The following is a 13,294-nucleotide window of genomic DNA, read 5'->3' as shown; positions in this document are numbered from 1 at the left end:
AATGTAAAGTAATTACTGTGTAAAATTAGATTTTTTTCCTGTATTGCTCCAACAACTGGAAAGTTGAAATTATTGCGAAGTAATGTGAAGCAGTGTTTACATTCAAAATGTAAAATATAATATTTATGAAATTCTGCACATTCCTTTGGAACTGTACAAACTTTCGTTCACAAAAAGACTGAAATTTAGGATATATTACTTGAAAATTCATTCATTATACTTTTAAGCAATAAAAACAATTCAGGATTTACCATACGTTACATTCGTACATACATAAAGAAACAATGAGGAATATAACAAGTGCTTGCAAATAACACTAAAGAAATTTTACAATTCTTTAATGCTAGTTATTAAATTCTTTGAAGTGAGAAAATAAAAGCGCGAATATACGCTAACAAACTAAGCGAGATACTCCAGTTTACAGTTACTGAATTATAACATGTAAACAAATTACATTTAAATAACGAATTATTATGAACATATGCTAACAAATATTAAATGCACTGTTATTGAAAAATTAAAATGAAACATATATTAGAAAAATAAGCAAGTGCAATCGGCATGTACGTTAAAATAACTAATAAGCAAAGTTCCACAACATTGCAATTTTAAACATCACTCGAACACACTCGATAGCCATGGAGATCACGAATAAGCTAACGTAGGGTTGCTTAGCCGCCAATATTTCTCTCCGCGCCAAAGGTACACCACCAAGCATGCGCAGTAAGCGAAATTCGCTTAACACTGTTCAACTCAATGTGCGGTCTGCCATTATGCTATCCGGAGGAGTAGGGACGACCTGCAGAAATTTAACATTGGTTGCCTATTGCAGCGTGTATAATTGTCAAGCAAAAGCTGGTTCTAGCGCCTCATTTCACAAATTAGAATTTCTATATATTTTATTTTTGAAATTGAGATTGATTTTTAAAAATTTACCATATTTATCGAGCATCATTAGCATCCCAAATAATTATAAAGCTATTGCATGCTTTCAGGACTGGATATTTTTTTAGCTTTTCCTATGCTGTAAGGAAATTTGTAACTACTTCTTTTAGAAAATAATATTTTAAATCTGAACTAATAGAAAATTTCAAACAAGCAATTTTCTCTTGCAATTTTTATGCTTTTTATTGGTGTAAATAAGTAAAAAATGCCAAAATATTTAAAAAGCAATTTTTGAAAGTTTTGTTTAAAATTCTAAATCTTGCTGCTTTTTAAAATTATAGATGAGTATTAATAGCACCATATTTATAAAGGAGTTTTATTTCAATTATATTTCATAATACATCATAGTGTAAAGACTTTTCACCCTTACAAATTTTATACATTTGATTCTAATATTAAAATTGTATTTAACCGTAATAATTAATTTTGCTTGTATTTTATAGTGATTATTTTTTAAATTTATTTTAAGTTCTGAATAAGATTTTTTAAATTTACTGTTAATTTAATTTATTAGCTTGAAGCAGCATTTTGCGCTGTTTCACTATAAAAGTCAGTGTTTCCTTGCAAATTGTTGTTACCAAATATTATCGCCCTGTATTATATTTAAAGAAATTAAGTAATGAAGAATCTGCATGAATACATTTTCTCGCACTGTGAGAAAAACGACAGTATCTAGAGCCATTAAATTTTGAATAATGTAATCCTCCACCCGAACAAAGGCATCTGGACGGCCGAATTTCGAATTTGTTTTAATCTATTTCATATTTTGTAAAATTTTAACGAATTTTTGATTAACAAACTCAGCGAGTTCAGAGCGAGCACTGTAAGGAAAATAATAGTTTTATATGCAGTGCAGAAATTCTAAAGGTATGCTGTTTTCAAATGTATGTGGTTTACCGGCGAAGAACATGATATTCAATAAATATAGGTAGCACACAAAACTTTAAAAAAAGAGTGCTTTTAGATTTTATTTTATCTTTTTTTTCCTTCATTACGCTCAGAAAATTTTATGCTCCGAATTTTATGAATTATTAAAATAACTAATCCACTTTAATATTAATAATTGAATGATCATATAATCAAATAAATATGACTTTTTTGTAATGTTATTATAGTTTAGAAAATCACTGCCTGAAAATGTTCATTAAATTAAAAAAAGATTATCAGATCATGTATAATTTTACTTTCGAAAAGTTGTATGTTTTTTTAATATACTTGCAGAATGCTTAAAGAAAAAGAGCAAGAACGAAGTAGAATGCCTGAAGAAAAAGAGAAGAAAAAAAAATTTTGTATAAAATTTAGTATTTGTATTTTTTTTTTTTTTTTTTAATTTAAAACCTTTTAATCTTATGATATTTCATTCTTGTGATTTCAAAAACAAAATATTTGACTAAGATCTGAATAACATTTTAAGAAACCAAATGTAGACTAAAATTGTGTAAAGCAATGGGCACAATGATAAAACTGTTTAAAGCAGTGTATGCAAGTCATCCTAAGTTAAAATGTCGGTTATACAGTCTTACTCTGTACCTTTACTCTCTTATTTATATATATCTTTCTGAACGGAGCATTGAAAGGCGTGTTAACTGTGCTTTACTGTATTTTCTCTTTTAATATATGCAGTTTTCAAACGCATCGTAGTCTGGGTTACAAAGTATTCTTCCGAAAGAAACGCAATTCAAATAAATAAAATCAAATTCTGGAAAATTTATATTAATAAATATATTTAAAATGCTCAGTTCGAAGGAATAAATAGAAAAATAAAGGAATAATAGAAAAAGATAAAACAATTATCTGAAGAGACAATGCAACACAAACAATTAAAATAAAAGTCTAAAAATTTAAAAATTACCTAAAATGATAAATATGACAAAAAATATATATATATATATAAAGAAAACTATTTGAAAAAATAAATAAATAGGCAGAAGAAAATTCTGCAGGAAGATGTGATTTTTAAAAAAAACATATTGATAATTATGTAAAAGCCCACTTTTCAGGTTGGTGTGAGCAAATTATAGTGAAGGTGGATAGGCTATTGCCATATTATTGCAGCGTAACAAGAGACGTCATTCCTTCATGGACATGGACCTTAAAAGAAATAGACAAACCCAATTGCGTTTTCTCCCTTGTCTGGCGCATTCCCGGCTGTCACCTTGATCACATCCGGAGGTGTAGGGACGACTTCCAGAAATTAGCAATGGTTGGCTATTGCAGCGCGTACAATTGTCACGAAAAAGCTGGTGGTAGTGCCTTATTTCACAAGTAAGAATTTTTAAATATTTTTATTTTTGACACTGAGATTGCTTTTTAAATACTTAGCATGTTTTTCAAGCATAATTAACGTTCTAAATAATTATAAAGCTGTTGCATGCTTTCAGGCTTGTATATATTTTTAGCTTTTCCTATGATGTAAGCGAATTTGTAACTTCTTCTTTTAGAAAATAATATTTTAAATATGAACTAACAGAAAAATTCAACGAAGTAATTTTCTCTTACAATTACTAAAACTATAACTCATACTAAACTATATCTAAATACTAAAATGCCTAAAAATGAATTTTTTAAAGTTTTTCTTTAAAATTTAGAATTTTTTGCTGCTTTTTTAAATTATAGGTAAATTTTAATTCCTAGCATTATAACTAATCAAAAATAAGAATATTTAAGAACGAAAAGTATACATTTTATATAGCTGGTTTTGTTGTTAAAAGCTTAGGTTATAAAGTAAAATGTAATATCTGTTTCTCAGCTTTAGTTTCAACAGAACCATATGTTGGTTTGCTAGGTTTCAAATATTATAAATCTGGATGTAAAGGTTTGACTTCTCCTTCCAGTGACGTCCGAATGATCTTCAAAAATGCAGAAATAATTTTTAGGCAGACTGAAAAGGAGTTTAAATTGAATAAAAAAAATATTATAAATTTCATGACTCGAAAAGTCTTAAAAAGCGTAGGAACACGTATATTTCCTTCTCTTCAAGACCATATTTATGATGATGAGCCAGATAAAAATCACCTGATTAAATTAATTAAAGCAGTGATATTTCAATATTTAAAAATCAGAATGCAGTTGCATGTTACAATGAATCTAAACAAAGAGAAAATATTCGAAGCAGATTTACTAAATTAATTTTATTTAAGCATCAATATACTATATTATCTGTTTCTCTTCCTCTCTCTCTCTAAATATATATATATAGGTGTGTGTATTTACATTAATAGATAAATAGATATAATCTTGTTTTCACAAATATTTGAAATAAAAAGTGAAGTAAGCGAATTTTTCAATGCAACAAATATCCTAAATTGTTTACTTTCATACATGTGTATTTATGGATGTATAGTCATTCTGCTTAAAGTATTTACAGGTATATAAAATTATAAGGTTACTTTAGGTGCATTAATAAAAATTTAAGATTGGACATATAATATCTTGTATTTTATAGTAATTATTTTTAAAAAATTTATTTCTAGTTCCGCATAAGATTTTTTTTTTTATTTACTGCGAATTTTTTTTTTTTAATTTTTCATTACACTCAGAAAAGTTTATGCTCCGAATTTTATGAGTTATTAATATTGTCATAAATGATCATCTTTTAATACCATAATAATTTTGAAAACAGAAAAAATAAATAAAACCATCCTTGGTTTCTATAAACATTTGAAATAATAAATATTTGCTACTACTGCCTGAAAATGTTCATAAAATTAAAAAAAAATTACCAAATCTTGTTTAATTTTACCGTATTTGTTTCATAGCATCATGTACTATCAATCTTACTTAATTTTATTTGTAGGCAAAAGTAAATTCATAAATTTTTTGTTTAGAGTTTTTACCGTTTTATCAAAGCAATGATGTTTAGACAAGAATTACGCTTATGCTCAAAATGCAGTAAAAAAAAAATACTCAAAATGCACTAAAAAGTGGTTTCATGAGATATATAAAATCTTATTAGCAAAAACTGTGATTTTTATAAGCTCATCACTTATACAATGTATCACATTCAATAATTAAAAAGAGTTATGTGATACAAACGCCATATGTTTCAATGTTACGATTAACTAAATCGTCTCTACTCTCTCTTCCCGACATGTGTGTGACGCACGCGCCGCCGACTGGGTTAGTCTCTTTCTTAAAAGGTCCATGTTCATGGAGGTTGGGCTGGAACTGAAGTTGGAGGGGCGTGGTTTCGCCTTTTAGCTGGTGGAAAGATGTATTCCCGGTCAATAATAATAGAGTGATAATAGAGCGAGGACGCTTCTGTTAGCTGCGAATTGCAGGATCGTAGGCAGGCAGTTGCTGAAGTACACGATTATTAATCTGTTCAATTTTGAGAAATAAATTTTGACTAAGTTTTTTAATTTCAACGTCAATGGATTTAATATTGAGATCGGGATTTAATATTGAGATCCGAGTGAATCACATCTGAACGGACGTACCAGGGTGCATTTAGAATCATACGTAGGGTATTACTTTGAAAAGATTGAATTTTATTCACATGAGTCTTAGCTGCAGTGCCCCAGATAGTGCATGCGTATAATATAATAGGTCTTAAAATAGATGTATAGAGAAGAGCTTTGTTTTTGATTGACAGTTGGCTGTTACGAGCTAAAAGTGGGTAAAGTTGGGATCTGACTTCCTTTGCTTGATCATATTATCAATTCGAAGGTGCCAGTTTAATTTGGAATCAAGTATAACACCAAGATACTTGTAAGAATTAGTCCAGGGAACATAATCGTTAAAGAAATTTAAGTTAATGGTAGGGTATGGGAGGGGAGCTCGTTTAAAAATCATAGCAGCACATTTAGCGACATTAATTCTTATTTTCCAAGTAAAGAGGCAGTGCTAAAGCTTGAGAGATAACTCTGAATATTATGAACCAATCTGTCCAGGTGTTTGTGTCTTGCTATAATGGCTGTGTCATCTGCATAGGGAGCTAGGGTGACACTGGGTGATTTTGGCATGTCATTAATAAATAAATTGAACAAAGTTGGTCCTAAACGACTACTTTGGGTTACACCACTAATGATTTTACAGGGAGTTCAAATGATAAAATTAACTCGTACAGAGAAAAATCTATTAGTGAGATACGAGTTAATTATGTGAGTGAAATGAGGTGAAAGATCAAGTCACATGAGCTTGGTAATAATACCAATATATGAAGTTCTATCAAATACTTTGGCGATGTCAAGAAAAACTGCGCCTGTAAGCATTTTGCTACGAAACCCTTCATGAATGAACTCTACTGACCTGAGCATCTGGTGCGTAGTGCCGTGTTTTGCTCCATATTGTTCGTCATTAAGGTTTTTTTTTTGGTTCCGGAGAAAATCATCCAGGCGTTTAAAATAGCCCAAATTCATAAATCTTAGATAATGAAGATAGGAGGCTGATAGGTCTGTAATTTTGAGGATTTGAGTGGCACTGGCCAGGTTTTGGAATAGGCACTATAAGTGCGCGCTTCCAGGAAAATAGCAATGCAAGATCATATAATTTATAAGCATCACTAGCAAAAATAGATAATTGGTGCGTAAAAATTTAATTAAAAGATTAGAAATAGAAACCAACCCTGGAGTCGTTTTCGGTTTGATCTTAGCGATATATTCGTTTACTTCGCTCATGGTTATGTATTGTATGTTTCTTTGAAAGGGAGAGGAAAGGAAACGTTCAACATCCTGTTGGAAGGAATTTGCGGTGTTCGCAAAAACTCCTTCATTATATGGTGTAAATTGAGTTTGGAGACTATCAACAATTGGTTCTGTTTTCTCCGTGTCTGTGTGAGCCATCTCTGCGTCTTTTGATAAAGACGGAATGCGAGTTTTAGGTTTGCATAGCCTGGCAGATGTACGCTAAAGGCTGTTAGGGTATTTTGTTTGAAAGAATTGGTCACAAGATACCTTGAATTCATTCTCAGGGCACGAAGTTGTAATTTTAAGCCAGGAGTCCTATGTCTTTGCCAAAGTCTCCTTATTCTTTTCACAAATTTTGTTTCTAATTTCTGGAGAAAGCTTACGAAAATTGGGTCTAAGGGTGGATTTGGATACCTCTTTAAAGGTTTCAGGAAGTGTTATCGTTAATTGATCAACTGCTTCGCCAATATCAAAGCTGGACTCAATTTCAAGGGAGGGCAAATTTTTATTTTTAAGTTTAAAGTTGTCCCAGTTGGTGGAGATTAGTGCCGGAGAATTTTGATCAAAAGTAATACAGTTAAGGTCGATGAGCACGGGATTGTGATCTGAGGATAAAAAACTTTTCATAGTCACCATGAAAATCAAAGGGAATGTTCCGAAAAAGAGCAAATTAATAATAGAAGGAGTTCTCCGTGCATAACGTGTAGGGGAATCCGGCGCAATAATTTTGATTTGAGGGCATTGAGCTCATTTTAGAAGGCCACGCCCAGCAGGGTTGGATCTTCTACAACGCCAATACTGGTAATGACACTATAGGTGAGTTTTGGTCGCCAGCTCTAATCATGCTATTAGAAATTCTGAGCAGTTTATTAAAATCTTTCACAGGTAATTTTCCTCCTGGGGGAAGATAAGCATCAAAACTAGGGAGGGTGAATTTTGAATGAAAATTTCAACAATCGTCGCTTCAAATTTGCTCAGATTAGGTGTTTCAATACTTTTATGAAAAATATTATTTTTGATATAAATACAAAAGCCGCCATGAAATCTATCACGAATATCAAAAGCTTGACTGTCATATTTATACATAGCATAACCTGCAAGCTTGGAAACTCTCCCTGGCTGGAGTTTGGTCTCTTAGACAAAAATGATATCAAAGCTCTTCTCTTCTACATAATCTCTGAACTCGTGAAATTTATTGGAAATACCATTTGCATTCCAGGTGCATAGCTGCAGATTATTCAACCCTTCCAAAGTATTGAATTTTAATGACTGGGCGAACCAGAGAATTGGAGAGTGACACAACTCTAAAAAATATAGTAGGCGGTGTCAGCACCAGATGAAGCCACTCTGAGCTGAGGCAGAGCGTTTTTGAATGTCAAGAAACGTTTTTTCTGGTCAATACCAGGTTGGTTGGAGATTTCAATAATTGCCAAAAGGATATCAGTACAATTTAGCGTCGAATTAGCTCCTTGGGAAACCGAATAATTTGGAACAATGGGAGCAACCTGTTGGATACCCGTGAGGACACTGGAGTATGAAACTCCGGGGCAAGCTATATAGTTGCAGCCGGGATTTGTAACCTTACTGTTTTGTAAAATGTTGTTTGTGGAAGGACTAACGGACAGGTTTGAACGAGTATTGGATTTTGATGAGACATTCTTGGATCCAAGAAATCTTCGTATCCGTATCCGTACAAATATCGCGCTAAGCGCGACGTCTCCGGCTCGATGACAAGCAATGTCATAAAGACACATGACGTTAGAATGGCGGACGTGTAACTTCCAGAGGAAAGAATCCTGAACTACAGAGCTGGTAGTTCGGTTCGAGGTTCGAAATCCCTCAACGGGCAGGCTGCATGGGTGTTTTCGTGGTTTTCCCCCATGTGTAACCTGTATACGAGCCAGTTCTCTTAGAAAGACCTCCACGAAGGCATCCCTCCCCTTAGGCAGATAGCCCTCGTGTGCTTTGCCATAATTAATTACACCACCTGAACTACAGAGGGAGGAGCCTAATGCATGGCGGGCGTAGAGAGAGGTCACTCATGAGAAGTAGGCGTGACTACGAACCAGAGCATGAACGCAGAGTCCGGAGGCCGGTGCTATCTCCTGAGGCCCGAGCATACTATAAATTAAGCAAAGTTAATACCAAGTTCATCATGCAGTAAAAGTAGGAGACAAAAACACAAGTCCATTTTTATCATCTGCTCAGCAATTCCCAGGGCAAGTAAAACTTTATCATGCGGCGATTCTATTTTCTTACATTTTTCAACAAATTCAAGGAATTTGACTGCAATCTTCTGAAAGTTTTTATCCATCGCGAAATCCACTTTAGCTGAAGTACTAGCATCTGAGTCTGAGTCTGATGGCATACTATTTTCTTTCTGTAATGGTTTTTCAGTCAACGGAGACAAATTCAAAGACTGCGACTTCCGCGCTGAAATCCTTTTCATCCTGTCAGAGACAACACGAATTTTTGGTTTAAATTCGCATAACTTCGAAGTAGCAATATGATCCTTCTTAAAGTTCGCGCAGGTAGGTTTCAGTTCTTTGGCTTATTTGCATGTGTAGGTCAGGTGTCCCTGCCCACACTTGAGACATCTTGGCGAATTGTTACAAAACATCTGACCGTGTCCATATCGTTGACATCTGAAGCAAATCATGTTGCTTAGATTGCATCTGTATCTTCTAAACTTGACTCTAAGGTCCAGCAGAGTTTTCTTTCTGTAAATATATTCAACCATCTTGCTTAAATCTTAAAGCTCGCGAAAGGTCAAGTGACACGAGAGAATTATCACTGGATGCCCATTGGTCAATCCTAGAAGCCCCTCCCTCGGTGGCTACGCAGATGTGCGCTTGTGAAATATGTCTCCCGTACTTCTAAGTTTGGGAAATAAATTATAATTCTAGCCGGAGTTATAGATAAGAAGGCTTCGGAGCTTCTTTTATATAACTAAATTACTTCATTAAAAATTTCCTCTCGAAAGTTTTATTTTTTGCAATAAAATTATATTACAAATCGCTTATTAAATTTCAATTTATCTCTACATTCTATTTAATTTTAATTACTTAACTGTTTTAATATTAAAAATTCATTATTTTTTCAATTAAATAATAATCGACAAATATTAATTATTAATGCTTTTAATAATTATCATGGTATTTGTTTATTTATTTATTTTTGTTCCTCTTTGCTTCCATAGGGCTCCGGCACTTCAAGCCCTGAGTTATGCAGTTCAAAATAAAAATAATAACTGAAACGGGATCCAGCTTGTGACAGTGTGAAAGTTGAACACCAAGTTTAGAAAAAAAATATATGCAGTAACACTGATTATTCAAATCAGGAAATGCAATGAAGAATAGTTATTTCCAAACATGACAATGTTTTGAATGCATTGTTGATCTTGGCATACAATGTATTGGATTGGTGCAACCAAAATCAACAGTCTGTAGCATTTATTGAAGGAAATTTATTTATTTTTCAGCGTTTATTAAAATTACTCGAAAGTAAAAGATTGTATACATTTGGCGCATTCCAATACCAGTTTTTATGTAAGGAAAAATAATGATATTAATATATTAAGAAGTTTTACAGTTAATAAGAAAGAATGAAATCAATTGTCGAAAAAAACAAACTTGTGCGAAAGTATAAGTTTGTTTAAAGTGCGAGTAATGGTATTGCGCCAATCTAAAACCTCTATCTCTAGCAAGGAGGTTAGAACTCTTGGAGATGCTCTCCACGCAATTCAAGTGAAGCATGCTCTTAGTAGTCGTGGCTTAGAAAGATTGACGTGCTCTAACCACACCTAATTTTGTTCCTGGTAGTCGTAAAGGATTGCAGATTCTTCACGTCCTCTTTCCTTTACTTTTCTCGCCATTTTCTCTTGTTTCCTCTCGCCCTCCTCTTGTTTACTTATCGTTTTGCCATCACATATAAGTTAATTACGAATATCACTTTTATTATTATTATGAAAAGGTAAATCTGAGAACTATATATGTTTCTTCGTGTACTTTACACAAAGAAAAATCTCAAACTCTTTCTTGAAGGACATTGAAACACAAGTTTCGATTATTCTACTTATATATGCACGTTCTAAAACATTCTTTTTAAAGGACATGAAGTCTGAAATGTAGACATTATTTCGCTGTAACAATTCAGTGCTTTTTAGGCCTTTCAGATCTACACATACAAAATCAGAAAACACACTGAGAACTTGAAACCAGCTGGCGTTTTACCTCACTTCGTTTAGTAAGGTAATCGTTTTCTTGCCCTCACGTGGCGTGGCCTATTTCCTTCCCCCTGGCTTCACTTTCTTCGTACACTTTGCAATAGCAGAGACGCTATCTCCATGTATTCTAACCTCCTTGATCTCTATACATCGAGCGTCTTTTTACCTCATGGTTACTCTTCGTTCAATTTCCACTGCAGATGATGTATCTGCCACTACCCCGATGCATTTTTTCCATGGAGGTAGGAAAGGGAGGAGGGGCCAACGCGCGCTAAAAGTGAAGCACTGCTTTAAAGCTTGGGTCACCAGATGGGATGCTCTTTGTTTACATTCAGAAGCTCGCTTGACAAGATTCTGATCGTATTTCGACACACGACAGTTCCAAAGAAATCGAAAAAGGGACACTTTCGCATGAAAGAAACATTCATAGTGTGATGGATAATAGCAATTTGTATAGTTTACTGACATTTACGCAAAAATCACATCTTGGTTATTTTTCGATAACTAACAACAGCGATTTTGATTATGAATTTGTTTTATAAAATTCTAAGCAAAAATATAGATTTTAAGAAAAATGCGCTTGCAAAAAGCATGTATCTGCCCTTGATAAAATACTTAAATATTCATTAAATTATTTATAAATGTATTTGAAATGAAGAATTTATTCACTTATAAACAACTGTGAAAGTACTGTGAAGAAATCTAATTATTAAATGTATTTAATTTATAATGATTATTTAATGTTATCTAAATATATAATAACCTTAATATTGAATTGTAAACATAAATTGAAATCCTTTTGACAAATACGTTATAAAACTATTTAAGCAAGAATTGTTCGTATTGGAAAGCAATCTGTTAAAAGGTATTGTAAAGCAAATGCTATGACATGCGCACTTAAGAACGTAATAAAGAGTTTTGGAATATGTAATGTTGAAATGAAGGGTAAAAAAAAATCTGATAAGTATAATTAAAAGAATTATTCCCCTTACATTTTATAATAACTCAGTTACAAATTTTAAATAATACTTAAAAAAAAATAAAAATAAAAAAAAAAAGCTTATTTTATTCACTTTCAGAAATGTTCAGAGAAAGTCAAGTACTATTTAAAGTATTTCGCTAATTTCTAATAATTCTCTAATTTAAAATGAATCGAATAGAGCATTAATTATAAATTGACTTACATTTTTCGATTTAAAAGATGCCTCAGAAGCCAAAAAATCATGTCATATTTAAGAAAGTATTTTAGGAAGAAGCTCTATAAATAGAAAAGAAATAATGCATAATTTTAATATTAATAATACAATAAACTTTGATCTTAATTTTTGTACCTTAACCGAATAAAATCGAATTACCTTAATTTTTTTTTCTAATGTAATTAACGAAAACTTGTGAAAATATTTCATTCAAATTAAACCATTCTGAGAAAACTGTCCTGTGAAAAGTATAGCATTTAATTCCGTTCAGAATGAAATGTTGTTTAAAAATATGTTGTTTTCACATACTTAGAACTCTGAAGTGTTGTAGAAAAAGAAAATATATACATTTATATGTATATTTACGACGTAATTACAAAATATTTACATCCGAACGCGTCAAATCCCATTGAACTCAATGGTAAATGACCCAATGTTTTGGTCACCACGTAGGGATCGCCGGTGCTTCAGAGCAGGGTACGGGAGAATCTTGTTCAGGGCGACTCCATCTTACTTCCTACCTCCATGATTTTTTCCTACTACCTAGCTAAGTTTCAAAGTCCTAGACGCACGGTGGTTTCACAGTGCGACCACCACCCACAAAATAATCGGCAAGAGTAGATTTTTTTAATTCATATATTATTTGTCTATAGCATCATAATATTCAATTAATTTCTAGAGTTTTTAGTTAAAAAAATTATAAAAATAATACAGCCCGCGTCAAAGGGTTAATGAAGATTCTTATAGTATAACGAATTACAACAATTTTGCAATTTGGTAACTACTTATGTTGTTAGAGTACAAACAAGACAACCACGAAATCTCTTATAATGAAGAGAATCTAGAATACGTGTACATGCTTCTTCGCAGTCAAAGTTAAAGCAAAAATAGAGGACAGGGAAATCAAGTCCTTACAAGTCAGGGCCTGGAAATGTTAATGCCTTTATATTAATTATCTTAATTAGCCAACAAGGTGGAATATATATTAGAATGTTTTGCTACTATGATTGAAAAATACAATATATATTTGCGTGGTATCGCTGTAAATGCTTAAATAAATGCTAGGGCCCCTATAAGGCAGAGACGATTCATTCCTCAATTTATAATCTAGAGATAAACAAAATCAAGAAAAGGTATTTAATCACTCGAGCTTGCTAGCGTAATATATTTGGTGGTCGTGTGCTTAATGCATGATATAATTAAAGAAAATAAGAGTAGACAATCTCCTATAACAAAAGAATATATTAAGTACTAAATTACAATTTAAATTACATTGCAGAGATCAACGCAGAGCTCGGAAC

General features: G+C 32.4%; 1 protein-coding gene across 5 annotated transcripts in view; it reads left to right on the top strand.

Moving 5' to 3' along the window:
• The window catches only part of LOC146994453 (uncharacterized), a 74,364-nt gene extending 64,272 nt beyond the window's left edge, over nt 1-10,092 (top strand). For all 5 annotated transcript variants that reach the window (XM_085827350.1, XM_085827351.1, XM_085827349.1 and 2 more), the window contains 3 exons: nt 2,167-2,234; nt 2,946-3,210; nt 9,772-10,092. In XM_085827350.1, the coding sequence (XP_085683476.1) occupies nt 2,167-2,234; nt 2,946-3,210; nt 9,772-9,826 (388 nt within the window). In that variant the 3' untranslated portion in view covers nt 9,827-10,092. The remainder of the gene's footprint in view (nt 1-2,166; nt 2,235-2,945; nt 3,211-9,771) is intronic.
• The last annotated feature ends 3,202 nt before the right edge of the window (nt 10,093-13,294 follow it).

This window comes from Stegodyphus dumicola, chromosome 11 (assembly GCF_044657685.1).
Source record: "Stegodyphus dumicola isolate Sdum_Otavi_A_Nest chromosome 11, ASM4465768v1".
Lineage (NCBI taxonomy): Eukaryota > Metazoa > Arthropoda > Arachnida > Araneae > Eresidae > Stegodyphus > Stegodyphus dumicola.
Note: the sequence above shows the minus strand (reverse complement) of the source record. Positions and strands in the feature narration are given on the sequence as shown.